We start from the raw sequence: 27,464 nt of genomic DNA on the forward strand, positions 1-27,464 counted from the left end.
CCTCCACCTAGAACACCCATGTGCCCTACCAATTTGGCGAAATTGGTAGTAAGGTGGGAAAAAAGCGGAAAAAGTTTCTCCGCTTCCTCACATTGTCAGAGGATGACATGATGTGATGTGTTTACATCTGGCTTGCTCCCCCGCCCTCCCACCTCTACTGCCAATAGTACAGAGCGGCCCTCAATGTCCCCTGCTCTCCTCAAATCTGTCCCCCTCGCCCTATTCTGCCATCGGCATATAAAAGAGCAGCTAGTTTGGGCTATGCATGCAAGCTGGTAGGGGTTAGCCATCTGGCTGCAGTAACTACCTAATGCCCCATGCTATGCGCCTGACAGCATGCGAAAATCGGCTTAGGCGATGACTATGATGATCATTATAAACACAAATCAGGAAAAAAAACTTAAGAGGGAGACGAGGACAGCAGAAACCTTGAGGAGAGTCGCCAAGATGCTAAAAGATTCTTGATACTGCTTATAATTATATTATCAGGATTAATTTAACCAATTTCAAATCCATTCATTACATTAATTAATCAATCAATATCAGTTTCCATGTTTTCACAATTAATGGGATTATGCTCAAGCATCAATTACCAGGCTGCTATCATTGGAGTTCATGCTGCTAATAAAGGATATATGAAGTCAGAGTATAGCAAGGAGCTGTATGAACCAATCAACATGAAGGCTTGCTTACTCTATAAACATACAGTAGACTTTAGCCTCACTGGAGTTACAACCAGCGACCCGCAATACAGTAGAGGAAAATAAAACACTTCTAATGGGACACAAAGTCCCAATTTTTCAGGGCTTAATCCTCCTGGCAGCTGAAGCAAGTCTGTATCCCAGCACGACTGTGAGCGGAGTCACCTGCTGAGAGGTGAGCATTGGCAGCAGAGCTCCCAGCCCAAGCCCCCAAGCCTTTCCCAGGCTCTGTTCCCTTCCCACTCCCCCATGGCGGGGGGGACGAGTGACCCCCACACCATCCTGCCGTGCAGCCCCAGCCGGAGCCTTGAAAGGACAGCAGGGGCCTGGGGCCCATTCGCTTCCCTGCTTTGAAGCTAATCCCCTGCACATTGTGCTTTATGGCACCCTACCTGGCCTGCCAGAGAAGCGGAGATCCACAGCCTCTATGCCCGGTGCCTTCTCTATCCCCGGCCCCATCTTCGGACGTTCTGTGCTATTCAGAGCAGGTGATGAATGAGGGGCTATCTACAGGAAGCCGGATCCCATCCCCATCACTGAGAGGAAGTCTACAATGGACACTTTATTTTGGCAGCCAAGAATTTACCCCTCAGGTTTGGAGAGAGCTTTGCTAAATGCCCTCTGAAACGGGCAGTGGGAAGAATTATAGCTGGATAAAATTTTATCTGTGTGGCTCAGTTAATGAGACACACACACACCCCATTTTTCTTTTTCTTCATAAAATACCACAAAGCTCCATTAGACAAACACTATGCAGAATGGGCAGCATCTTCCACATGCTGCCACTGATGATGCTGTTGTTGGTCTACAGTGCATTCCATAGACAGACAAATTTGCACCGCCTTCATGTTCCATAATAGATAGACACAAATGAGATCCACAGCCAGAATACGTTGTCCCACAGGGATAGTCAGATGCATACAGCAGCACAAGTTACAGCTGACAGACTGATAAGAAGGCAATTGCTTCAATAACTCTCCAGCAGGACATACTGCAACAGAAATTGGGGGAGGACGTCGTGGCTTACTGTTCGCTCCTGTTTAGAGTCTTGGGCCATGGGGGGTTTTGGAGGAAAGAGGGTACCTGAGGTGAAACGAAGATGAAGAAATGGGCAAGATAGATCCATTGTGAGAAAAACAGCTACAGAAAAAGACGGAGAGGAGATGACAGAGAGCAGACCCAGCAAGGAGCCTGGTTGTGACATCACGTAGCGCCAGCGTGCAGCGGAGGATGCTGGGTGCTGCGGTTCTTAAAGGGACCGGCTTGGCGTTTATAAGAGAAGACTGAGTCGGTTATGGCACAGCTTGGTGCCACAGATACAGAGTGAGTTGGGTGTTACTGCACAGCACGACTCCTGTCAGCCTGGCCTGACATGGTTATGTGTGTGTACGTGCAGGACAGTGAGGTAATGGGCTTCTTTCAGCCCCAAGGGGGGGGGGGATCTGAAATGTTAGGGAAGGAGGAGGAAGGAGGAGGGTGTAGAAGAGAGTTGAACAGAAGCCCTGTCTGGTCTCAGCAGGGGAGGCTGGGGTGAGTGTGGAAGGGGAGGGAGAGAGGGAAGAAAGACAAACGTCTTATTCCTCACTGTAGCTTTTGATTTGAAGATGGCCAGTGTGGGGCGCTGGTAAAGTACGTCCACAAACGTGCATGTCTATAAACTAGACTCTTTTATTATCTATTATCCCAATCTAACATCTGAAGAATGAAGCTGTTTAGGTTTCCCTTAACTCTCAAGGCCAAGTCTCTAAACCAGCCATCTGACCTCACTACATCACTCCAACGTCAAAGAGGCAGAGCTCTGTCAAGACAATGACGTCCAGCTGCCAGGAGGGTCGGCTGGAAAACAACTCCTTCATACATAGCTCCCTTTTTAAAGTCGCATTGAAGTTGCCCTTGAGGGAATGCTCTTTTGTGTGCATCTGAATGGACAAACTTGACCCCTGCAATCTTGTGACACCAATCTCTCTGGAGTGGAGGCACAATGCACACACGCATGCAGGCGTGGCTGATTGGGTACACACAAAGTACTCGTGGTCATGCTTGTGTGTGTGCAAAAACACAGTATGCAGAATGTACACACAACATAAAACGATTGTGCTCACAGTAACTCATGAATAATCACAAGTCTTCAAGTGCGTACAAATACATTTCCTTTCTTTCTTTCTCTACCCTTCTAACTGTGTCGCTAATGTCACCAGCACTCACATCAACATCATCACAAAGACAGGCCCTTCATCTTTATATGTTTTTTCATCTTCAAGACAAAAGCCTGCCTGATGTTTGCTAACCCTATGTAGCTGGCTTCAACTGTCAACTGCACCCCCACTCTCTGTAGCAGCAGATGATAATCGTCACTTCAATATTTTCTGCAACGCTTTGATTACTTACCTCTTTTTTCCATGAGATGGAATTTATGATTTGTCAGAACTATATATTGTTGTTGGAACTCAAGACACCGATAAATTCTCAGTTACTGGATCAATTATAGAGGAATGAAAATGTCTTTTGGCTATACATACAATCTGTTTAACGGTTTAAGCAGCATTGTCTGCTTTCTATGACAGCAATAACTAAAAACATGCATTTTACACTTTCCCCAGTTAAACTTGTTTTTGGTGGATACATCATTATAATTACAAACACAAGCGTTCAGTCACGGAGCAAATCAATAACGGACAACCTTTTCTCCACACCATGGAAATAACACTGGCCTATCTATTTCTAACTATCTACAGCAAATTACATATGGTGTGAACTCCATCTGGCCTGGAAATGAGTGTTTGCATGCTTATTAAGGGACAGGTTGAGTGCTAGTTTGGTGGCTGGAAATTAATCATGTTGTGGATACAGATGGAATATAGAGACGCTACACCAGTTTGTGCTGCACCCTCTAAATTTATTTTATTTATTTATTTAAAGGAAGATATCGTGATATATGAATGTACTGCTGCATGATTATGAGTAAAATAACATTCCTGATTATTCTGCCTGATGTTGTACTCGTGATTAAACCGTGTTGTGAAGCCATTTAAAGGCATTCGTATCTTATACAATTGTAATATGAATGTGGGAATTCACTAGTACACAAACAACATTTGTTTGAGCAAATACTCCACTATAGTTGCACACAGGTTATACAAAGAAAGAAACACAAAAAGGTAACTGAAGATAACACTCTCTAAACACTGCCTAAAGTGGTAAGATTATATTTTAGATTACACATCCTTTATGGCTAAAATATTCAGTCACATTGCCAAAGATAAAAATCACCACTAGCAGGCTTGTGAGGTTAAAGTGAAATGTAAGTAATAGAAATATAGATTATGCTCCCTGTTGCCTATAATGACACTTGCTGCCTCCGATAATATCCATTTCTGTGGTTTAATTGAATCCAATGCTCTACAAGATATTTCCTCCTATCAGCAAGCTGGATTTCAATGAGTCGTGAAAATGGTTTCTAGACTCCTAATCGAAGAAGAGTGACATAGATGCGAAGATAAAGGGACCAAGCGCCTGCTATGCAGATTGCATTAGTTTTCAACTGGCAACGTTTAAGATATTTAATGCGCTGCAATCCAAGCTTAATCTAAAGCGTGTCCCTTATCATGAGAAATTAATCAGGTGGAACAGATGGGGAGCAATAACAAGACTATTGCAAATGGATGTCAGTCCCCTTGGCTGGCTCCAGCTGCCCAAGTGTTCACCGATAATAGAGAAAAGATAACAATGTGGTGATGATGAGAGAAGCAAGAAGAGAATTCTTTCCCCTGGCTTCATCATGAGCAGAGAAACAAGACAACTGTAGACGGATGGACAGAAAGTTACAGACTCTTACAGACCTGCTGCTCATATTTCTGTCTGAGTGCATCAAGTTGCTGGGAGAACTCTTTGGCCTGGTTCTCCCTGAGAGCCTTGGAGCGGATCAGGTCCTCGTCGACCTTCTGCATCTGGAGCCATGAGAAGAAGAAAAAAAGCAAAAGACTGAAGATAATTCAACATTTAAATACATAAATTATAAAATGTGTGTGTAAAACATTTAGGCTGGGGCACGATCTGGAATACATTTATGTTGCTGAAAAGCATACATAATATGCGACTCAAAATCTCATATTTCAGAAGATTGGACATACATCTTTGTTCAACATTCTGCTATATTATATATTTTTTCATTAGATCTGGTTGCAGCATAAGTACAATAAATCTAACGCATGCAGAACTTGCAAGATACTACCATGCATCTGCAGCAGAGTGATGCCACTGTAACATCTTTCTTTTAATTTGAAATTAATGAATTGCCATTGGGAAGAATATATTCACCCCATTACGTATGATCTTATCGTAATGATATTGTAATAACAGCACATCAATATATTAAGCTATTCATCAAAGTATGATATTATAATTAACATTAAATATGTAATACCAGTAGTTCACATCAAAATGCACATATTTGGGCGCCCAGATTGCTCAGTTGGTAGAGCGTGCGCTCATATATAGAGGTTTACACCTCGACGCAGCGGCCCCGGGTTGGACTCCGACCTGCGGCCCTTTGCTGCATTCATTTCCCCTCTCTCTCCCATTTCATGTCTTCAGCTGTCCTATCACAATAAAGGCCTAAAATGCCCCAAAAAATAATCTTTAAAAAAAATTCACACATTCACAGTTGCAAGACAAAAGACGCAGTTAGAAAGTCACAAGCTTCTGCCTCTTTGAGGACTTTGTTTTTCTGAAAAAAATAAGGGATATAATATTTATGCCATTCATCTTAACTTCCTTGCAGCCAACCACTTTCATATTTACTGTTAGGGTGACGACAACCAAATCAATTGTAAATGTAATTTACTGAAACTCCTCTGAATCAGGGGTATGCTGTGTGTAACACTCAGAAAATGCTAAATGTGTTTTGATTAATCCATTTAAAATGCTGAAGCCTCCTTTGAACCATGCATGTAACAGAGATTTGATTCTGTGTGGTGCTTCTTTTTTCCCAACCAAAATAGGGCAGACTCTTTCCTTTAAGTGCAGCCTAAAAGTGGGATGCTGATTTTAAAATGAGAGAAAGACAGATAGAGGAAGAGAGCGATACAGATAATCCATTTAGATACAATGCCGTCTGCAGACAGAGAGAGGGAGAATATGATGAGAGGAAAGATGGAAGGATGAAGAAAGACGGTAAAAAACTTAAAGTCTTTGCAGGAGAGTGTGATGGAGCGAAGCATAAGTGGGGTGGAGAGAGAGAGAGAGGATGACAGGGATGCAGAAGAGACTGCTCCTGTTTTAGCTTTGATGTGGGCTGGGGATAAAGTCAGATTGGAGATTGGGATGCCAGGGGAAAAGAGGGGACGGGCATGAAGGATGGAGGATGAGAACAAGGCAAAAGGAGTAGGAAGAAGAAGAGGGAAAATACGGCAAAACAGACATTTTCCAAGCAACGAGAGAAGAAGATATAATTTCTCACCATAGTAAAAAAAACACAGAGCCTTGTATTCAAGGAGCAGGAACAACCAAGAAAGCAAACCAAAGTTCTCTGTCTGTCACTTTTTACTTAGTGTGCTTTTTTCCTAAGGGGTCTTGAATACGTTTTTTCACTTGAAAGGCAAAAGATATCTGAGGTTTAGGTTTCTGCCTTCTTTAGGGTTCGTAAGCAAGCAGCACAAACATTTTAAATTCACTCTGGAGAAAAGTTTGCTCTGTGTGCCCACAAACATGACAAAGTATAGACTTGACACCCACCTCTCTCGTTTTCTTACACTACACCATACACAATATGCCGAAAAACTTTACTAATCAGACTTGCTAAAAACTTGCTAATCTCCCGAACGTGTCGCCCTTCATTCAGGACCACACTCAGTGCTGCCTCGTCAATACAGCGCACACACCAGCCAGGCAGTTCAGTTAGCACAGCGGGATGTAAATGCAACTCTATAGGAGTATGATAAATTGTAAAAAGCAGCGACAAAACTGATGGCAGTGACTGGGTCCGTGTATATCTGTAGCAGGCTGTTGGGATTGAGAAATTCTCCCCAGAGCAACAGTAGGCCTCATCAACACACACACACACACCAAAAAAAATGCTTAACAAAAACGCCTATAGCCAAACTGTCTTGTAAGACAGCATCTAAAGTTTACAGCTGAGCGCATATTGATTGGAGAACTCTCCCATTCAGCAGCAGCCCACGCAGTGTGAAGTGCTGATTGTGAGGCTGGCCTGTTGTACTAATTAGTCTGGCTGCTTAATACGAGTGACCCATTCTTCATCGAAACCCCACCATCCCGTGTCACGCCCACTGAGAGGAAGTGAGGTCAACGTGCGATAGCAGAGTAATAAATGCAGCTGCTTAATGAGTAGGATAATAAATCATGTTGTTCATTTGGGATGACTAAATGAGTGAAAATAGCCTGGGGATGATAATGTTCTTTTTTTTTTTTTGTCTTTCAGTATAAGAGCAATTGAAGGGGAAGTGAAGGGGAGGAATTTAAGCGCAGCCAGCATTGCATCTGCGGTCAGGCTGTGTCTCTGCAAATACAAAATGTGTGTGTGTGCATTGTCTTGGTTACCGCCTGTGAAACAGCAAACATGAGAGAGTAGGAACACAACTGGAAAATGTACAAATGTGCATGAATATCAGAGACTGAACTTGAAGTACAGCTTGTATACATTAAACAGAATGTGTGAATGGATACTGCTTTTTGTAAGCTAATATACTTTGCGCATTCAATGAGAAGTGTGTTTTATGCTTTTCTGTGTGTGTGTGTCTAAGTGCCTTCCACCAGCGCCTTGAATGTGTGTACCAGACCTGGAGTTTCATTTCAGCATAGGTCTTCTCAGAGCTCAGCTCCACCTGTTTCTTGAACTGCTCCAGCGCCATATCTGCCTGCTGGATCTGCTGCCTTTGGCTCTCCCTGGCTCTGTCCAGCTGGCTCTCCATCTCCCTTTAAACCAAACACACATACACACAGAAATGAATATCTGTAGAAATGCTTTGTCAAGAAAGCAAGTGACCTTTAGTTTTATAGAAGTTTCAAAACAGCAGTTAAAAAGTGCTTTCGAGAAGGAAGAAAAGAGAGACAACCGAACGATGGATGACGCAAAGCATTTTCCTTTTTTACCCTTTTATTAGAAAGAGTAGAGTGAAGAGTGATGGGAAAGTCATTTTAGGGTGTTTTCACACATACCTTATTTGGTCCGGACTTTCTGACTTTTTAGTTTGATCCGAACCAAAATTACAGGTGTGAAACCTCCCCCGGACCACGGTCCGGATCAAAAGACCAAATTTTGGTCCGATAAAAAAAGAGGTGGTCTCGGTCCAGACCAAACTGAACCATGGTCCGGTTCGTTTATAGTGTGAAAGCATTTTTTGGATGGTTCGTACTTTCGGACCAAATACAAGAAGCTCTGGCAGGCTCTCCTTGGGTTACAGGACCGGGGAAGCTCCTTTAAGGAATAGCTCGGTGCTTAGTGAGAGAGAGTGACGGTGAATGCGCTCAGAGAAGACAGCTGTCGGCTATCAGAGCAGAGAATACATCAGCAGTTTATTTGTTAAGTGGTAGTAAATGTACAGTGTAGGTTTCAGTTTGTTTTTGAATAAATGCTCCAGAAAGAAAGTTCCTGTGTCTTGCTTCTCAACATCACAACAAAACAAAAACAGCCGCGGCAGTAGGGGAGAGCAGCAGTCAGTTGAAAAAACTCCGACACAGAGAGAGGATACGAGAGGACGGGGAAGCCCATCAACAAACCAATCAATTCTAAGTATCTGGAGACGCAGCTCATGTATGTGATGACGGCAGGACGTAGTTTTGTCACGTAGAGATCTTTAGTGCGCTTGCATAACTGCAGTATGAAACCAAAACTTACCAGATCAAATGTATACAATGTAACAAAAACATGAACCTTGGTCCGGACCTTCGTTCAGACTTTCATGTGTGAAAACGCCCTTAGAATACAATTCTTCAGTATCTATCACCTTAAATATCTTAGTGTGTGTGTGTGTGTGTGTGTGTGTGTGTGTGTGTGCATGTGTCTTCCACACCGGTACACTGCTGCTATTGCTGGAAAATGTCAGGTCACAGAGCTGTGGGCTGAATGGCATCAGAGGTTTGGCCTATAACTGGATAAAAAACTATATTGAAAACAGGAGTCAGTTTGTCCAGATGGGTAATCACCGGTCAGTGAGCCTCAGTATTTCCTGTGGCGTTCCACAGGGGTCAGTTTTAGGCACGAAACTGTTTATCCTTTACCTAAATGACATTTGCAAAGTATCAAATGTACTAAAATTGACTGTTTTTTTTGCAGATGACACAAATATTTTTTGTTGCGGGGATAGTGTACTGCTCCTTCTCAAACTAATCCTTTTATATTAGTATTTTTTGTGGGTTTTTGGTAAATTCTGATTGTCTGTGTTTTATTTTTGTGGTTTTCAATTTTTTGTTTTGTTTTGCAACATTGTTGATTGTTCAAGATAAATAATAAAATGAAATGGATTGACAGGCATAGTGAGAGGGACAGCCTCGTACTGAGAGCTGTCAGCACCCAGCCGCGACATCATATACAGCAATACCAAGCAGCTGTCAAGTCAAACCCACGGAGGGTGTGTGGGGACAGGAGTGTGTTTTCAGGGTGGATGGAAAAAGGGTGAAAGAAAGACAGAAGTGAAGGGAGAGTATGAGGGTGTTATTTTTGTAAACCACCTGAGAATTTACATGTTGAAATATACAGCCAGACATACTAATGGCCTGAACCTAATTTCAGCAATAGAGGTTTACAAAATGTGTACGTCAAAAAATAGTATCCATAAAAATAAGATTTGAGGTCCAACTACCAAATTTACTAAGATGATTGTTAGCTGACTAAAAAGTACAAATAAATGTCTGGCTCTATAATGCCCTTTCATATTCATAACTGATGAGCAAACTCTGTAGTCACGCACAATGACACACATGATTTGTTTTTGACTAGGACCCAGACCTGACTATGAGCAATCATGTCAACATGCATTTACATCCCACATATTTTATCAGCTCCAAGTGTTTGTCATATAATATTCATATTGGATTTTGGCAGACTCCTAAATCCATTACACAACCTTCCTTAAAGAGAACGTGTGGTCGAAATCCCATCAAAAATCTGGATAATACTGTAGTTAAACGTTTACTGTAAATCATTTAGTATTTTTTTTTATAAATAATATATACCTGAATGACATAGAACATTATCTTATATTAAGACATTTAACAAATACATATATACTCATCTACTTTTTTTTTATTATCATGTACACGTACATATAGTCTGGATAGAATTATGTACAATAAATATTTATATGTTCTCCCACAGACTAGCATCCAACCAAAATCTAATCAAATACAATGAATGTCTTTTCATAAACAATTAAAGACTATTTTTTTTTTTTTTTTAATCCTTGCTGGGAGCTACATTGAGGATAACTTTATGAAACTGGAGTGGTTTGATAAAAAAAAAAAATGCATGTTTTTAGACCAACTGTTTTATATTGCTCTAAATCACAAAATCATTAAAAAATCCTGTAAAATAACTTTAACTTTTAGCACTCCGGTCCCTGCCATATTCATGTCTGGTATATGGTAACAATTTTACAGGTGAACCTCATTGAAACTTTAGCACAAAATTAAGCTTTTTTTCTAGACAGAAAAGAAGAAACAACTGCTATGCAGCTTCTAGTTTACTACATCAGCTACTGTAAGTTTCCAAGACCCTTCTTCTGATTAATGCACAAAAATGACAACGTTAGGGAGAGAATATAACTATCTTTTTATAGTGTGTGGTGTGTACAGTATTATGCCCATGTGTGGCTGTGTGATGGTGTGCTTGTCTCCTGCTCCCTTGTAAATTAACGCTCATTGTATGTATAATTATTCCCTGTGGACAGACAGGCAGGAGGAAGAATTCATTTTTGGCCAGTGGGGGGGACATTAAACCAATTATAAGAACAAATACGACAAAAGTACAGCAGGCACATAACGGGTGGTGGGGGAGGACTGTTCTTCACACATTTATCTGTATTTCACATAGCAGCACTGTCAAGTGTGTGCATTGAAATTCATAAAGGATGTGGCCCATTAACACAACTGTGTCACGCAAACACCTACAAAAACAAACTATATCTAGAGAAAACTATAGTCTTTGCCTGAACACATATTTAGAAAAGTTAGCCTTTTGTTAATATTAGTAATCCCTTACCATAATCAAAGCAACAACTAAAGATAAAATGAAAAAAACAACAGAGAAAGACAGAGGAGATTAAAAACAGCAAAACAAGAAAAAAGGAAAAGAACAGAAGCAGAGGATTGAAAAAGGAATGTGCAAGCTTTCTCTCCTCTTTATAGTTTTCTGTCTCTTTGTAATTTTGGTCTCTCTCATGTCGGACATCAAACGACAAAGAAATTGTTTTTTTTTTTCTTTCCCAATTTTGTGTACTCTGTAATTATTAATCAGTCTCGTTGGATGACTGCCTTCCGGGCGCAGACAGACACAAAAGGAAATGTGGAGAGACTAAGATGGAAAAAGAAAGAGAGGAAAAAGAGAGGAAGATGGAAAAGAGGATGTCACAGAAATAGCAAGTTTTTTTTGAAACTTCCAAGACTGAGCAGAAATGAATTGGGTGTGTGTCTAGCTCGAGAGATGACGGAGCTTGTGTGTGTGTGTGTGTGTGTGTGTGTGTGTGTGTGTGAGCGTGCACATGCGTACATGTGCCTTTGTTCATGAGCCACAGTCACAAACTCTGTGTGTGACTGACAACTCTACTCAAGGAATGCACTATGACTAAGTTGGAGCTGGCTGCTGGGCCTATATCTCTGAGGATACACCGGAAAAGTCACTGCAGCTAACTTCAAGTATGTGACACATTGAAACATATTAAGCTCTATAGCTGGAGAGAGCAGGTGAACACATAGCACCATCAACGATTCCTCTGAGAATAACTGTGTGTGTGTTTCCCTGTGTGTGTGGTCACTAGAGCGGTAGACAGTGTGTCACCATCAATAACAGAGCAATGAGGGTGAGATGAGAGGACAGAGAAAAAGAGTCAGGGAGGCCTGGCAGGGAGAAACAGAGGGTAAGGAAGGAGAGGGGTGCCAGCGCCAGGGCGGCCCGTCAGCTTTAAATGGATCTCTGGTCAGAAAAGTGGAAGGAGAGGAGGCTCAAATTAAAGATGTGCCTTCTCTAAAGAGGAAGTCCTCTCATCCCTCAATCCTAACGGCTGTTTAAAGGGGAGGACGACAAGGAGGAGAGGAGTGTTTGTGCTAGAAAGGGTGAAAGAGCTTCCGCCATCCAGCCGCCTGGCAGACAGGAGGGGTGCAGGGATGCCGGCGTTTCCCGGGCTGCCCTAACCACACAATGCCACGTGCCGCCTGTGTGTGAGTGTGCACCACGTGCTGGATATACAGAGACAAGGAACTTAGTGTATGTAAACATTTACATACATGTACATATAATACAAGAGTACACATTAAAGTCAATGCAAACAGACGCAAGTCTAAATGCTTATGCAAATATTCTTTTCATGTAAGCAGAGTATTTAAGAATTGTATGGACTGTGATGTGGGTGGAGCCACGCATGGAAAAGACTGACAAACAGACTAGAATGCACGCTTGCATGCGGATGCCTCTGGTCTCTAGTATAAAAAGACAGAGGGAGAGAGTGTGTGTACACGTGGTGTGTGCGCAAGTGCATGTGAGCGCCCGCGCATCTGCGTCTGTGAGCTCATCCAAACGGAATGATAACGAATCCACAGACACATCAAAGGGGCCTGAAAAAAATAAAATAAAATGAGGGAGCACATAAAAAGAGAGAAAATGCAAAACAAAAAAATAAAACTGACTTGGTTTTCATCCCAAGAGAAAGAGAAAGGGAGAGAGAAAAAAGAAAATATTAAAGACAGAGGGAGAAGGAGTAAAAAAAAGAGAGAGTAGAAAACACAGAATCACTGAGCTTGAAGGCTTTAAAACTGCCTACAAATGTGGCCTGTTTATAAACAGTATTTCATATCAAGACTTGAAACAAAATGGTCACATAGGTAAAAAAGAAAGAGGCATCATTATTATCCATCTCCCACAGTAGCACCAGTGCACACCAGTCATCTGGGTGCTTGCAGGGAACAGTTGCTGCACTAGTATTGCTACCAGCCTTTCTTAAAATAAGTCAGCATAAGAAAATTGCTAACTCTTAAAAATACCTTCCTGTGCTTTGTGTTACATTTTCCTTATTTATACCAGTCCCATAGATTTAGAGCTGAAACGATTAATCAATTAGTTGATCAACAGAAAATTAATCTGCAACTATTTTGATAATCAAATAACTGCTTAAGCCATGTTTTAAGCATGCCAAACATTCACTGGCTACAGACTCTGATATTCTTAGTCTTCTATGACAGTAAAATATTTTCCAAGAGTTTTAAACTGTTTGTCGGTCAAAAAAGACAAAAGGAAAGACATATGAAGACGTCACCTTGAACTCTGGGTAGCCAAAATAGACTTTTTTCACTGTTTCCTGACTTTTTTTGGTCAAATTATCAATCGATTACTCAAGAAAATAATTGGAGGATTAATAATGAAATTAATCGTTAGCTACAGCCCAACCCAGATTCATTTCAAAGAAAGGTCAAGATCACTGGACGTGGCAGAAGGGAAGTGGCTTAGTGCCGTGCTGAAGTGTTGGAGGACATGACAGATGACATTTTAACTCATCTATACAAACAGTCTCATATGACGCTCATGCTCTCTCTACAATGGGGAAGAAAGCAGTGACTTTCCCTCGTGCTGTTCAGTGTGTCAAAGCCTACTAAACACACTAAGGAGAGAGAGGGCTGAAGAGGGATCTGGTGCAGCCCAGGCTGACAGAACCACTATGTGGGTGGATAAACATGTGGGTGAGACAGAAGAAAAAGACATAATACACATCTGTCTCGTACTTCAAAACTGCTCTGGATTTTAGTTATTTTATTTAATATTTCTACACAACTCATTCTTTACGAGAAGAGATCTTACTCATGACATGGTTTGGAAACAGGGATTTTCTTCTCTTCGCTGTGCATTCAGATGCTATTTGGCTTCATTAATTATGCAGCCTACAGCATAATATGCTAAATCAACTAGGCACGAGTCCCTAAAGTAAACATACTGTATTTGCATATGTCAAATATTATGCAATGGAAAATGAAGTTGGAGGCTTTTTAACGAAAGAATGAAAGCCCTAAAGAAAATCTATCACAATTGAGTTGTTTCAGCACAGGAATTAACTGTAATAATTCATAGTGTCAGTGCATATTTGTAAGTAAGCTAGCTTTATGTAAAAATGTCAAATCTGGTTATGTGTGATAATCATGTAGGCATTTAACATCATTACACCATGATATGGAAGTGTCACAATATCAATCAGGCGCATGTATTTAGTGATACGAGACTATGATGAACAGATACGACAAATTATAGCTGAATAACTAAATGTCAGGATAACTATTAACTAATTTTCCGGAGTAGAAACTTATTATCTGCCCATTTAATTCAATATTCACAGAGACTAAAAACTGTCTAGACTTGCTCCATTAGACATTCCTGCCGTGATAGCAGATGGTAAGCTTAGCCCTACACCCCTATTCACTTGGAGCCCTAATACTTAAAGGGGAACAATGCAGTTTTTTTTAGCTTAATTTACCTTCGGAGTCATTGGAATGGTTATATGACTTTTTTTCGAGTTGAATGGTGGTCATCTCGCTCCCCCCTAGCACTTGTGAGCGGAAAAAACACCCTTGCAATCGCGTGATATCAGGTCTCGCGATGTAACAAATTGCTTCACGGCACTGCACACATACGCCCATTCAGGAACCGGCTAACAAGGTAGCGATGGAGTTTTTTTTTTTTTTTTTATGATTATTTTTTTTTTGCTTTTCCCTTTATTATAGTGAAAGTGGATAGACATGAAAGGGGGAGAGAGATGGGGGATGACACGCAGCAAAGGGCAGCAGGTCGGATTCGAACCTGCGCTGCTGCAGGACTCAGCCAACATGGGGCGAACGCTCCTACTGGGTGAGCTAGAGGCTGCCCCACGATGGAGTTTTTCATACTATCGTCATAACTGAGCTGGCAAAAAAGAAGCAGAAAGCTAGGAAAGCGAGAAACGGCAGACTGACCGAGCGAGGAGTCAGACACACGTAAACATAAGAGCTGCCAAATATCTATTCTGAAGCTGTAGGGGGAGCTCCAAAGAGAAACCTGCGAGCAAAAAGCGAAGAAATGGCCAAAACTGCATAGCGCCCCTTTAAACAAACAGCTTTTATTGTTGATATTTTACTCTCTTGATTTTTATGGGGTTTTCATTTACCTATACTTAATTAATTCAATTAATATTAAAACAAGCAAGAGTATCTGAAGATGTAACTGTCCTTTACCTCTGATAACCTTGGCTATGGGAGTTAAAGAGCTCTTTCTAATTTCCCTTTTGTCAGGTCTGTGGTATCGAACTGGCGCTTAACCCATCCCTATCCTCCGCTTTCAATGCAGTTGCCATGGGAGTAAATATTGAGCCCCGGTGAAGCTTTTCAATATTCAGGATCCATACCTCCACCTGCTCCTGCACCTCAACACTAACTGGGGTTGCAGGCTGCACAGCCTCTGCTCAGCTACCTCTGGTCCCTCTCCGGACCAACACCACCACCCCTGCTTCCCTTCATCCCTCCTGTCATGGGAGAGGAATGCTGAGAAAGATAAGACCACTTCAAAGACACACAAAGATGTACGGTATACATACAGACAGGCAGGCACACACACTTAATACCCCACTAAAATAAAATGTTTTGTTGTCTCAAGAGCTGAACTACTTACTAAATCAAACAGTAGCCTGGTGGTGGGACACACAAAACACATGAAATTAAAACAATAGCAAAAAAGCAAGAAACTATAATTAGGGATGAACAGGATTATGACCGAAGGAACGAGTTGGTGTAAATTCTACACACCATGACACATCCTAGCCATGACAGCGGGAGTGTGAGCACAGGTTTGGACAGCCAGTGTGTAGCCTCTCATGAAGGCAAGCACGCTTTCCCTGCTGCTGCCTAACGCAGACACTGCCTCTGCCACTCCAAACTGTAAACGATCAAACTGAGCAGAAGTTGCTGCTGAGACACAGTCAGAGTTGCTACAACCCTGCACCACACCTTAGCAGGCACATGGTTTTGATGAAGCCAGTTGGGTGCCAAGCGGCAGGAAGGAGGACTGGAATGGTACGAGGGAGAACATAGAAAAAAAATATATGACAGCGGCTTCATGGGGAAAGAAATACCATAATCTAGATATAAACCAGCTGTTTTCTTTTCTACTTTAAACATTCAGGTGATTTTCTGATGTTTTTAAATTGTGATTTGGAGGTCACTGTTGCAAAAGCAGGCAAGCTGTTCCCCAGATGAGCTTCCTCTCCCTCTTTTTTCCCCCTCTGTGGTGCATCTCTCCATCTCTATGCTAATGCCCTGTAATGATCTGAGGCACGTTGGGATGAAAGAAAAGGAGAGAAACTTGTTCTCTGCAAAGCTTTGTAATGCTTTTTCTGTTGTTGTTGCTATAGTAACACAGACCTGGAACTCAAATTGACGAAGCAATGCTTATTTGCATGGCAGGACAGGGTGATTTTTCTTTTCATACTGGAAAGAAAGAGTGGGTGTAAACCATGGAAAGAAAGGGGTGTGGATAACAGCTATATATGCTACATATGAACAAACATAAAAACTGACAACACATTTATCATCAGCTGTAGAAGAAATCCAATATTAAAATAAAAATAGTTATTAATAAATCTATGCTGATATACTTGTATTAGTAGATTGTGAGGATCAACAAACACATAATAACAAAGAGCACATACAGTACCACACAGTATCTGGCACACGGAGGGCATGTTGAGCAGTTTAATTTCATCATCCATCCTCCCATCCACACACACACACACACACACACACACACACACACACACACACACACACACACACACACACACACACACACACACACACACACACAGCATGCGGGCTTGCTCTGACTTTGAAGTTCTCCTGGATCGCCTTTAAAGGCCGTCAGTGTTGCCACGACAGCAGGCAGGTAGACTCAGACTGTGTGTGTGTGTGTGTGTGTGTGTGTGTGTGTGGGTCTGCATTTGTGTGGGTAGTACTTAATTAGCTAAAAGCCTGATGGGCCACTTTCCGCTTCTCAGTGTTTAACACTAAACGAGGGAATGACTGGCTCGTTACTGATACTAACAACAAGGATAATTTATGCACAAACGGATCTGTCTGCTGTGTTTAAGCTTGTCCTCTGTTGCCGGGCTGACAATGACAAGCGCAAACAATAGGCAGGCACAACCATCAATGTCCCTTTGCGATCTTTACGCTGAATACTAAACAAAATTTGTTTTCATGTTGTTTTGCACTGACATAAACACAAAGGAACAGTAATAATAGCCATGTCCTACAGCTTAATACATTTTCTTATTCACTACAATGAGTTATCCTTGATTTTAGAGGCCACTTTAAAAGTGTTTGACTAAGACACAAAGTGCCTTGGATTATTGATTACGACCAAAGGAAAAAAAAGCAAATACAGACAAGCTCAACCTATTATTGCCCCTGGTTGCCATTATATATTGTGACAAACAGTTGAAAACCTATCAAGAGAGCTGATGGCACTGTGACTGGCCTTGGCTGTGTATGGCTGGAGCTGGAGCTGAGGTTGTTGAATGGGCGTTGTGTTTAATTGTGTAGAACACATTCCAGTTTCTCCAGGGAAACTGTAATCTGCTTGTGACCAAGAAATGTGGTGCTGCATTAGATTAGAAGTACCCAGTGGAATGTAATGCCTGGCTGACTGGTTGGTTGGTTGGAGTCTGTGGAAGTCTGGGGGCTGGGTGCCGATCGATTTGTACTGCGATTTTCATTTATTGTTATTCTAGAAGTATTGCGATTTTATAGTATTGAGTATTGCGATTTTCTTTTCCTTCTTTAACAAAAACAAAAGTTCAATAATACACTTCTAGAGACAATTACATCATGAGACATTTCTAAAATCTAATTGTTTTCTAAGAACAATGCACATCACATGTCAGTCAGTCAGTTTGCTTTGGGTCTGTTTTGCTAGAAACGGATATGATGTAGGCGCCGTCAGCGTTACCTTATAAATAGAAAATATTTTTGGTAAAAAAATAAATAAATATAGATTCTAGGGAAAAGAATCAATTTTAAAAATCGGCGCAAAAAAATCACGACACATACGATTTGCGATCCCTATTGCCTATTTACATGTACACATCCAAGACACAAAGTAATAGCGAATTAGGGAAATATCTGGCTGTTTAGCTGATACATGCTCCAATATGTTCACCAGCTACTGGCTAACTGTGTCAGTTTGTTGTTTGGTGCTGGAAAGATAGTGTACAGTGGATTCATCAGAGCTTTTTCACTCAAAACAGATGATTGGATTGATGAGCGCAATGAGAGTAAAGTTGTGCGCCGCACAACCAAAACAAAGTGCTGAAAGGCGCTAAAAGGATCTGTAGTGCAGAGGGGAACTGCAGAGCTGGGCGATAATTGTCTCGATGTTTATCAATAACAGTGAGCCCTCCACATCACACATAGAAAAATATTGATTAGTGCAGCTTTAAGTAGGGTTGGGTACCGAAACCCGGTGCTCTACCTGGTCTATCTACCCGGTCTATCTACCGGACTGAATAGTAACGCGGATTTCGGTGCCTCATTTCGGTGCTACTGAAATGCCAGCGCTGCCCTCTGATGCTCCGAAACGGACGTTAAGAGGCAACAAAAGCATGTAATGCGAGTTAACATAATACACTTGGCAGCAGGTAACGTTAGCCTACCGTTAGCTAGCAGCTGGATTTAACACGGTTAAAATGCTGACAGCTAATGTTAAACTGTGTGACTGTATTTCACTGTAGAGGATTCCAGCACCGAGATGTAACAGTCTGCAGCTGCTGTTGCCGGAAGAACAACACAGACGGTGCGTCACTTGAAACTCGCCTCACCAGCCTCGTGGTGCATTCAAAGTTATTGTAAAATACCCTTTTTCCATTTAGTGGTTGTTTTTGTCGTTTACCAGCAATTTACTGGTGAAATAAGTTATTGTTATTACATTTTTAATCAATCATTTAATTTTGACCATATGGCCTTAGAAATAAACAAGCCGTTCTTAAATGTCGCCGACTGTCGTTTTGTGCTCCTTTTTTCTTTTTTAAATATATACTTTTTTTTTTTTTTTTAAATCTTTTTAAAAGTATCGGTTGAGGCACCGATAGGCGCCTTTTTAAAAGTATCGTTTTAGAACCGGTATCGGAAAAAACCCAAACGATACCCAACCCTAGCTTCAACACATTTTTATTTTACCTTATGCATACTTTTATTTTACCTTATGCATACTATAATTTTAAAAAAATATTTCTACAGTATGTCATGATTAATTAAATATTAGATCTTATTAAATATTAAATCTATATTAAACTGACTCTTTTTTTCTTTGTTACTTTTTTAGTAACATGGTATTTTATTTATCAGGTAATGCGTATAGTTTGATTTATACTGCAGGATTAAGTTTGCTAGTTTTCTTCAAGACAACACAAATTCTTATCACATGTAAAGCTTCTCATCACAGTTACCAGGCTCTCAACTCCACCGGTACTACTACGGTAGTTATAAAAAAAGATCAAAGAGAGTGTGCAAGGGTTGGCTTGTTAATACCAAACTCCACCTTAAATCAGAATTGTTCTTATGATCAAAGACTAAAGTCAGTAGACATAAACAACTCTCTAATAAAAGGTTGAAGCCACAAAGTCAAGGCTCAAATGTGTGATACTAATAATTGCAAAATAAATGCTCCACTAGCATTATGTATGTTGAAAATGTCATGACCAAAGGGGGCAATTTCACTACAAACAGTAATAAAGCACAACATTTGTCCATAAACCTGTCAAATAACCCCGGGCGCTATTGCTGTTTTGATGATATTCTTCCTAACTTCTATCCTTTGCACACACATACACACACAAACACACACCTTGCCCCAAATTCTCCCTGACAGCATTCAATTCTATTATATCTGTACGATTCAGCCCGCAATCTAAATCAAACAGCACACACAGGCACACCCAGACAGGCTGACATGCTAAAGGTGTGCCTAAGACCATTATGTCAAACACTTGGCCAAAAGGGAAGGAGGACCACACACAGACACACTAATACACAGATGATTTTAGAGCTCACTAATGTCATTATTGTGTAAATACTAACATAACTGATAAAATGTACAGTCAAGTGTATATAGGGGCGAAGTGGAGGTTGAGTGGAGTATTCCATTTTTTTGCTGGTTGCTGCAGCTGTCCCATCAAAAACACTGGATACGTGTTTAACCATAGAAAATATAGCAATTTTGGATACCAAATCTCTTATCAGTACAAAATTAAAATGTTTTGCTGTTCAGATTTAACACTGACATTGTACAATTTCAAAAACGTTCACTGTGATACTCAAACTAATAACACTTTTAGTATGGCCTTTGTCACTGTACCTGAGTGCATCTTCTAGTTTGGCTATCTTCCTCTTAGCCTCTGTTCTGTCTTTCTCTGCTTCACTTTGGATTGCCAAAACCTGAGGAAGTGAGAGAGGGTAAAAGAGAGAGAGAGAGAGAGAGAGAGAGAGAGAGAGAGAGAGAGAGAGAGAGAGAGAGAGAGAGGTGTAGTTGAGTGCAAAAGCAGACAGCATCAAACATCACCCAACAAAACTCTCCTGCCTGTGACCTTGTACATCTGGTCTTGTCTCTTCTCTCTATCACCCATCACCATCAAAAGTACCATCTGAGCCTATCCGCCTGCATTGAGGGCCTCTCACTCTGGATCTGTGGCAGCCATATGGGCCCTTATGTCCAGATACCTTACTCCGGCCTCATTCACATTTCTCATTTCTCATGAATTTTTCCAGGGGAAAGAAAAAGGTTAAATGAACGACTGACTCTTTTTTTTTTTATTGTTTACATCTGCTGTTACCATCCAGAAGATAGAAGGTGGAAAACAGATACAGGTTTATTAATGTATTTGAGGAAAACCCAAATACTGACTTTCTTTCAGAGACGCTTAATTTAAATTCACCCTGACCCTGAATAAAGTGCACAGAGGCCTGCTAAGTTCTTGCAGGTGTATCAGCCAGAGGGGCCCGTCTCGTGGTATGCCAGCCTACCACGAGCACACACATTATAACTGTGGCACTTTGAGGATGACCCAGGTGCAGCAGGTCTTTAAAATCTGACTCTCACCTTAGAAGTCTGGCTTGGACCAGTCTGGTCCAGCTCAGATCATTAACAATAGTCTCTTTACTCTATGGTTTACAGCTGCTCTATGGCTTTAAAAAGGGTCTCTCAAAAGTAAAGGCAATTAAGTGCCGGCCAGCGTACCCTGACAGTGCATACCTCAGACAGTAAAAATGTCCCTTTTGATTGTCCTCGTTTGAGTGACTGGGCAACTTTATTCAGATTTGCTTATAACTCCCATTCTCAACTTTCTTTGCTTGATAACTCTGATGCTAAATTATACATTTTCCATCCTCCTCTTTCTTCTCTGCACAGTCCTTCATCTTCCTGTTAATCATGGCTCTGATTTTACGAGACTAGACATAAAATCTAAAAGTAAGGAGAACCAAAAAGGAACATGTGACTCCAGGCTTTGATCTCCACTTGACCGTAATAACTTTGTCCAGGGCTGTTTTAATGCAACGACAGAAGCTATGGAGCTCAGTGGATCGGTTTACTGAAGTACACACTACCTTTTTCTCACAGTTGATCTGCACTTCATCTTTTTCCTGGTGAAACTTCATCTCTTGATCCTGAAAGGAAGCAGAGTTGAAATGATACTGGCGATCCCGTGACAAACCACACAAAGCCCATTCTAATCTAAAGCACTGTCATAGTTGGTGACAGGGACAAATAGAAAAGATAGATGGAATTTTTGCACTGCGCATATACACATTAAAACATGCACACACCCTTGCCACCACAAAAATCATACCTTGACGTGTTGGTGTCTCCGATGTTCACTGTCCAGGAGCTGCTGTTTGAGTAGAGCTACAGTTTTCTCTAAGTCCTCCATTACTTCAGAGGACTGGAAGAGAGAAACAGAGAGGAAATTGGTATAAAAGAAATGTAGTTAAATCTGGTACAATTTTGTATTTTTCATCAATGAACTGTAAATCTAGCAGACTGAGAGGGAGAGTCACGTGGAGGTGTTCTGGTAATGTGGACCTTAGCAGCAGACAGAGCATGCTCCTGATGTAAGTGGCTCATGTCAGTCTCATGTTTGGCTTGGAGCCTCTGCACTGTCTGCTCATGCTGCTCCTTCTGCTGCTCCATCTCCTTCTGCAGAATCATATTTCTGTGGCAGAGCATGACAGGATGGTTAACACATACACTGACCTAGTTATTCCCCCACCCCGCTTATCGCTCCCTATTTCACAGACCGTCTGTTGGCCTCCTGCAGTTCGGCGCCGATGGATGCAATGTGAATCTCCAACTGGGCCTTCTCCTGTGTCACCTTCTGGCGCAGCGCGTTGCCCTTCTCCACCTCCAGCGACTGCCGTTTTACCCGTAGCTCCAGCTCACACACCGTTTCCTCCTGAACCACAAGCATACACAGAAACCACTGAACCAAACAGCTTCAACCACTAAGGGCACTAGCCTGAGAAAATGTCATTGGTCAGAGGACTGCATGCACCCATAGTGAAGTCAAACACAGAAATGTGGTTGCAAATAAGGACCAATGTGGCTAACAATGTAGCTGACCACCTCTCTGATTCTTTAAAATGCACATTTAAAATTACTTTCTAAACTATTTGAAGTTAGACTTGTAATGTATAGATATTTACTGCTTAAGTTGTATTTAGTACTTATTATCAGGTCTAAAGCGAAGGTTGGACTTAAAATAGACTGATTATTCACCACAGATCTGCGAGTCATCAAAACCGAAAACATCTTCTCTATACAAACTATAACAAAGGTCGAACCAGCAAAAACCCTTTCAATGCTACACAGGGAAAGATCTTATCAAGTAAAAAGATTGTATCCAGTCTACAAAAGCTCAACTGCAGCAGTGCCTTTGAAAAATTTCTAAAGCTAATTTCAAGATACAGTTTTACCTTGTTGCCCACATACTGACAGCTGGAGCAACACAGGCAAAACAAGGTAATTTTCCCTTTTGGTAACCCTGCCACTCTTATTTAAACATGTCAAATGTCAATGTGCCTATATATTCATCATATTAATAAACTCCAACTGTAACAGGATTATTTAAGCCTCATTTTCTGGCCACATGTGGTGCTGTGGAGTAATGTTTTGATTAGCGGGTCCCTGTATTGTTTGTATCTTGTGCCCTTTCTTACTTTGAAAATACACCGACAGCGAGGCGAATACCAGAGTGACCTTCAGTGCAATGTGAGACAGTTTTAATGTGCAATAGAACTCCAGTGTTTAGCTTTAACTTGTGTTACAGAAATGTATACAATCTAACTAATCATATGTGTTATGGCTGAAACTAGATCGCTCCACTGTACCAACACTGTTGCGTTATTTCATTGGCAAATGTCAAAAACTCAATCAGGATTCAGATAAGACAATGATCAAAGTCCAGCTGATGCAGACAGCTTCTTCTGGCACAGATTTGATGAAAAGAAACGTCCCCTCTCTGCATACTGTCCTACAGCATGCGCACGTGTGTCTTTGTGTGTCTGTGTGTGCTTATGACAGCGTGGAATGCAGCGTGGGCATGCTGATAAAGGCGATGACGGGACGCTGATTAAAGATGGAGCGTGCTAGTCAATCTAGACGATGACAGAGGCTGGCGATGACAGGAGGTGGAATGAGGGGAGAGGAGGGAGCGGTGTGTTTGAAAAGAGTACGAGAGCTGCGCCCGGCGAGGCTGGTAAGAGAGATTTTTGTCTTTGCGTTAGTTGCGTAGGGCTCTAAGAAAAAGGAACAAGGGGTCTGTGTTGTGCTGGGACGTGTGCTGACACTTAGTATGAAGAGGTGCTTCTTCTCATCTCCTGCCAAAGAGCTGAGGCTGGACTGGGCACAGCTGGACACACTCAGAGGGAGCAAATGATGTCCCCTAATTAGGTGTTTTAGAAGGAGAATTACAAGGTGTGAAGAGCAGACTACATACGGTACATTATGAGCTCTGCTCCCCTTCAGAGATTTAGAAGTGATAAAGTCTTTGAAGATGAACAAAAAAAAAACATGTAATTTATAACATAAAAAGTCACACAGAGTGATGGATGACATTTTACAGTTTTTTTTATCAGAACTGAGGCCAGCAACTGTAAGACAGCCTGCATCACTCATCTCCTGGGACTTGTCAGGCTGTGTGTATGCATGCACGTTGTGTTTTAAACTCTAGTGTGAGCAGCAAGTGGAGGAGAGAGTCTGACAGAAGACAGAAGAATGGGACACAGAGCATAGCGTGGACTTGTGGGACAGGTCTCAAACAAATACTCCTGCAAGTTTGTTTACTCCTGTTTTACTATAACTATTACTGGGGATGCACAGATATGGTTGTCTAAGGCTGATACCACTTTAAAGTTCAGATATGTTACACAAATTCCTAGCAACAGAAGATGACAAAATACTAGCTCAACAATCATCAAACTATCAGCAGTACAAAGAAAGGCATATTTCTGCTAGTTCATCTCTAACCACAAGACCATATTCATCATATCTCCATTATCAATCATTTGGATATGGACATGCATGGACTATAGTCACGAGTTTGAATGGTGCAATACCTAGGCAGATACCGGCTTGTCTTTCTTTTCAAACACCCACTTAGTCACTCTATCTGCTCTGCCCTGTGTATAGATAACGTCCAAAAATAACAACATCTGACATATCTATAAGCCCCTTGTGAAATCTTTGATCTGCTGATGGATAGAAATCCAACCAGGTAGCATTGGGCAGATGAACATTCATCATTTCACTGTTATTAAACAGGATCCAGTATGCTGTTTTAGAATGAACATGAATCATCAATCTGAGTGAAATTTTCACACTGTGTCCTGAGAATGAACTTTTTATTAGAATCTACATCTCCCCCTCATAGTAAGCAGAGGAGTAGTAGTGGCCTGACACAAATGGGTATATAGTATTAAGTGTACAAACCACATGCTCAAAGCTACTGGGTCAAAGTCGTGGAGGACTGAATATTCTACGAGCACACAATGGCCCTCATTTATCAACCTAACGTAGAAACCAGGACAGATATGAGTGCAGAAATCCTCTTACGACAGGCTTCACGTGTGATTGATGAAACGTTCGTATCACACCAATCTGAGCGTAAGAATGGTCGTACATTGATAAATGCAGCGGCTGGAAACGATCATCATTTAAATATCACGCCCCAATATACTCTCGGTTTTGAGGCCTCGCCCCTACAATTTACGACACGGCGAGACGTAATCCGGCTGAGAAGCGGCACTTTTCAGAGGTGGAGATTGAAACCCTGATATCTCAGGTTCATTTGCACTAACGTGTGTACTATTTGGCAGCCTGAAAACTGGTATTAAAGGCTGTAGAAAGAATGCGGAATGGAAAGAGATCATTGATGCAGTCAACATTGTTGCCGTAGTAAATCGGACTCCAGCTGAAGTTTATTTAATTTATACACACTTGACATACGTATGCCATAGTCCTAATAGTAATATACAGGCTTATATTGCAATCTCTTAGGCCTACATGGTGTACCTATATTTCAATAAACACACTGTAGCAGAGTTTGTGCAGTGTCTTTTATTTTACTGTTTTTTTTCATGAGTCAAAACCAGGCAACAGCTGTGAGGGAGAGCCCATGTCTTCCACCACCCGTGCTGGACCACCACCCCGACCCTGTCTCCTGACAGCCGAGGGGCTGGAAAAACAAGCCGAAATAACTCGGAAAATGGCACAAATAAATCGTTCACTTGTGGCCATTAACAACACTTTAAACGAGAAACAAAAATCTGAAGAATAAATAAAAATGTTGTGTATCGTCATGTTTCCTGTATTGAATATCATTGCCAAACATAACATTATACCTTTTAAAAGCGAGGAATAATATCCTGTCTCCTTCGTACAGCCCCCAGTTGGGGCTGTGCTGCTGGACACTGCTCTCTGGGCATCGGGTCATCTGGCTTCATCACTACATTTATGGCACCCTGTTTTCCTGCGCGATGTTGTGCAGAACCCAACAAGCTAAAACAATGTTGCAGACTTTTTCTGCCGTGTATGGGTCCCCCCCGCTGATGCAAGACAGAGCCATATGCTTTTAATCAATCCGATGGAGCGCTCCACCGTGGCCCGTGCGCGTACGTGTGCACTGTTGTACCGGCGCATAAAGGTCTTCTAAAAGAGCCAGATCTGCCATTGCTGATAAGTGATCAACTGATGACTTCTCCTTCTCCTGTTAAACTGATAATATGCTGCACTGCAAGTCCACACTGACTTGAAAACTTGCGTACACAAGTACAGACCAGACGTGAGATTGTATCGCAGCCTACGCTCACGTTCAAATTGATAAATGCAGAGCTTTGCGTAGGAATCGGCGTATGCCCGCCCTACGCCTGTTTTAGGTCGTATGCACGTTTCATAAATGAGGGCCATTGTCTCAGGTCTTCTGACTTCTTGAAATTTGTATACTTGTATAACTATCAGCAACAAGTCAACAGAGCAAGACAGACCTTTTCACAATAAAAGAACACAAGACAGCATTGACTCTAAAGATTTAAGCTTAGAGACACCAACCATGAAACTAGGGAGCTGTAATAATTTACCTGAGATAAAGTCCACTTTGAACTTCTTACACAAGGAGAGTGTGTGTGTGTGTGTGTGTGGGTCGGCCCAAACTCACAGCAGGATAGCAGCTAATTTACAACGACAGAGGGCTCTTTTCATTCTCTCTGGCCTTCTCTGTCCTTAATTATTAAAAGAGGGGCCTTAGCACCAGCCCTGCACTGTCCGGTGTTTGATGCCTCCTAAATGTGGGCCTGCTGACAGATTAAGGCCAGAAGCAATATGCGTGTATGTGTGATATGTATGAAAGCCCACGAACGCTGATACTGATACCAATCATAATTTTGAAGCACTGTATTCGATTGGCCTCGAGTGTTGATGAGCCCCATTAATGTAATGTGTACAATCCTGCTTAAAACCAAAGTCTTTTCATATGACATCAAATAAACTGTAGCTTTGGGAGGTGTGTGTGTGTGTGTGTGTGTGTGAGTGTGTGTATCCATGTGTGCACGCACAACCATTGCCATGTGGGGGTTTTAATACACAAGTGGATCAAAGACCTTTATATAGATGAAGTTGGTAAGATGTGAGAGTCATTCCCTCATCCCTTCATTTGATCCATGGAGTGGCGTGGGTCTCTGTTTAATAATTAGAGATACGACCGATGTATAAACTTTTCTATCGTAAGCTAAACAATGCAAGAGTTTTATGCAAAAGGCAAAAATGTCTATCTTGTCACCCAGAATCCTGTTTGTTCCAGTAAAAGTTTGGTGTTGGGTAAATAAAATGATTTGCCCACATGTGTCAGAACACTTGAATTCCTTGCCGCTGGTAAAGGGCAGCAAGAGGATGCTCGTTCTAAAGCTGCTCATTCCTTTTGGTATAGTCTATATCCACGATCTTCTTCTTCAGGGATTGCTCCGTTGCTGCCGGAAATTTCG

At 41.6% G+C, this 27,464-nt stretch overlaps 1 protein-coding gene across 5 annotated transcripts in view; it reads right to left on the reverse strand.

The window, feature by feature from the left end:
- cep112 (centrosomal protein 112) overlaps positions 1–27,464 on the reverse strand; it is a 137,968-nt gene that overhangs the window by 67,291 nt on the left and 43,213 nt on the right. For all 5 annotated transcript variants that reach the window (XR_005641884.1, XM_039825065.1, XM_039825063.1 and 2 more), the window contains 7 exons: positions 22,230–22,384; positions 22,015–22,144; positions 21,782–21,874; positions 21,540–21,599; positions 20,293–20,372; positions 7,499–7,634; positions 4,541–4,648 (listed from right to left, as the gene is read on the reverse strand). Coding sequence is in view for 4 of the 5 variants with exons in the window: in XM_039825065.1 (XP_039680999.1) it covers positions 4,541–4,648; positions 7,499–7,634; positions 20,293–20,372; positions 21,540–21,599; positions 21,782–21,874; positions 22,015–22,144; positions 22,230–22,384 (762 nt within the window). In the remaining variant the exon portion in view is untranslated. The remainder of the gene's footprint in view (positions 1–4,540; positions 4,649–7,498; positions 7,635–20,292; positions 20,373–21,539; positions 21,600–21,781; positions 21,875–22,014; positions 22,145–22,229; positions 22,385–27,464) is intronic.

Source organism: Perca fluviatilis, chromosome 15 (assembly GCF_010015445.1).
Source record: "Perca fluviatilis chromosome 15, GENO_Pfluv_1.0, whole genome shotgun sequence".
NCBI classification, from domain to species: domain Eukaryota; kingdom Metazoa; phylum Chordata; class Actinopteri; order Perciformes; family Percidae; genus Perca; species Perca fluviatilis.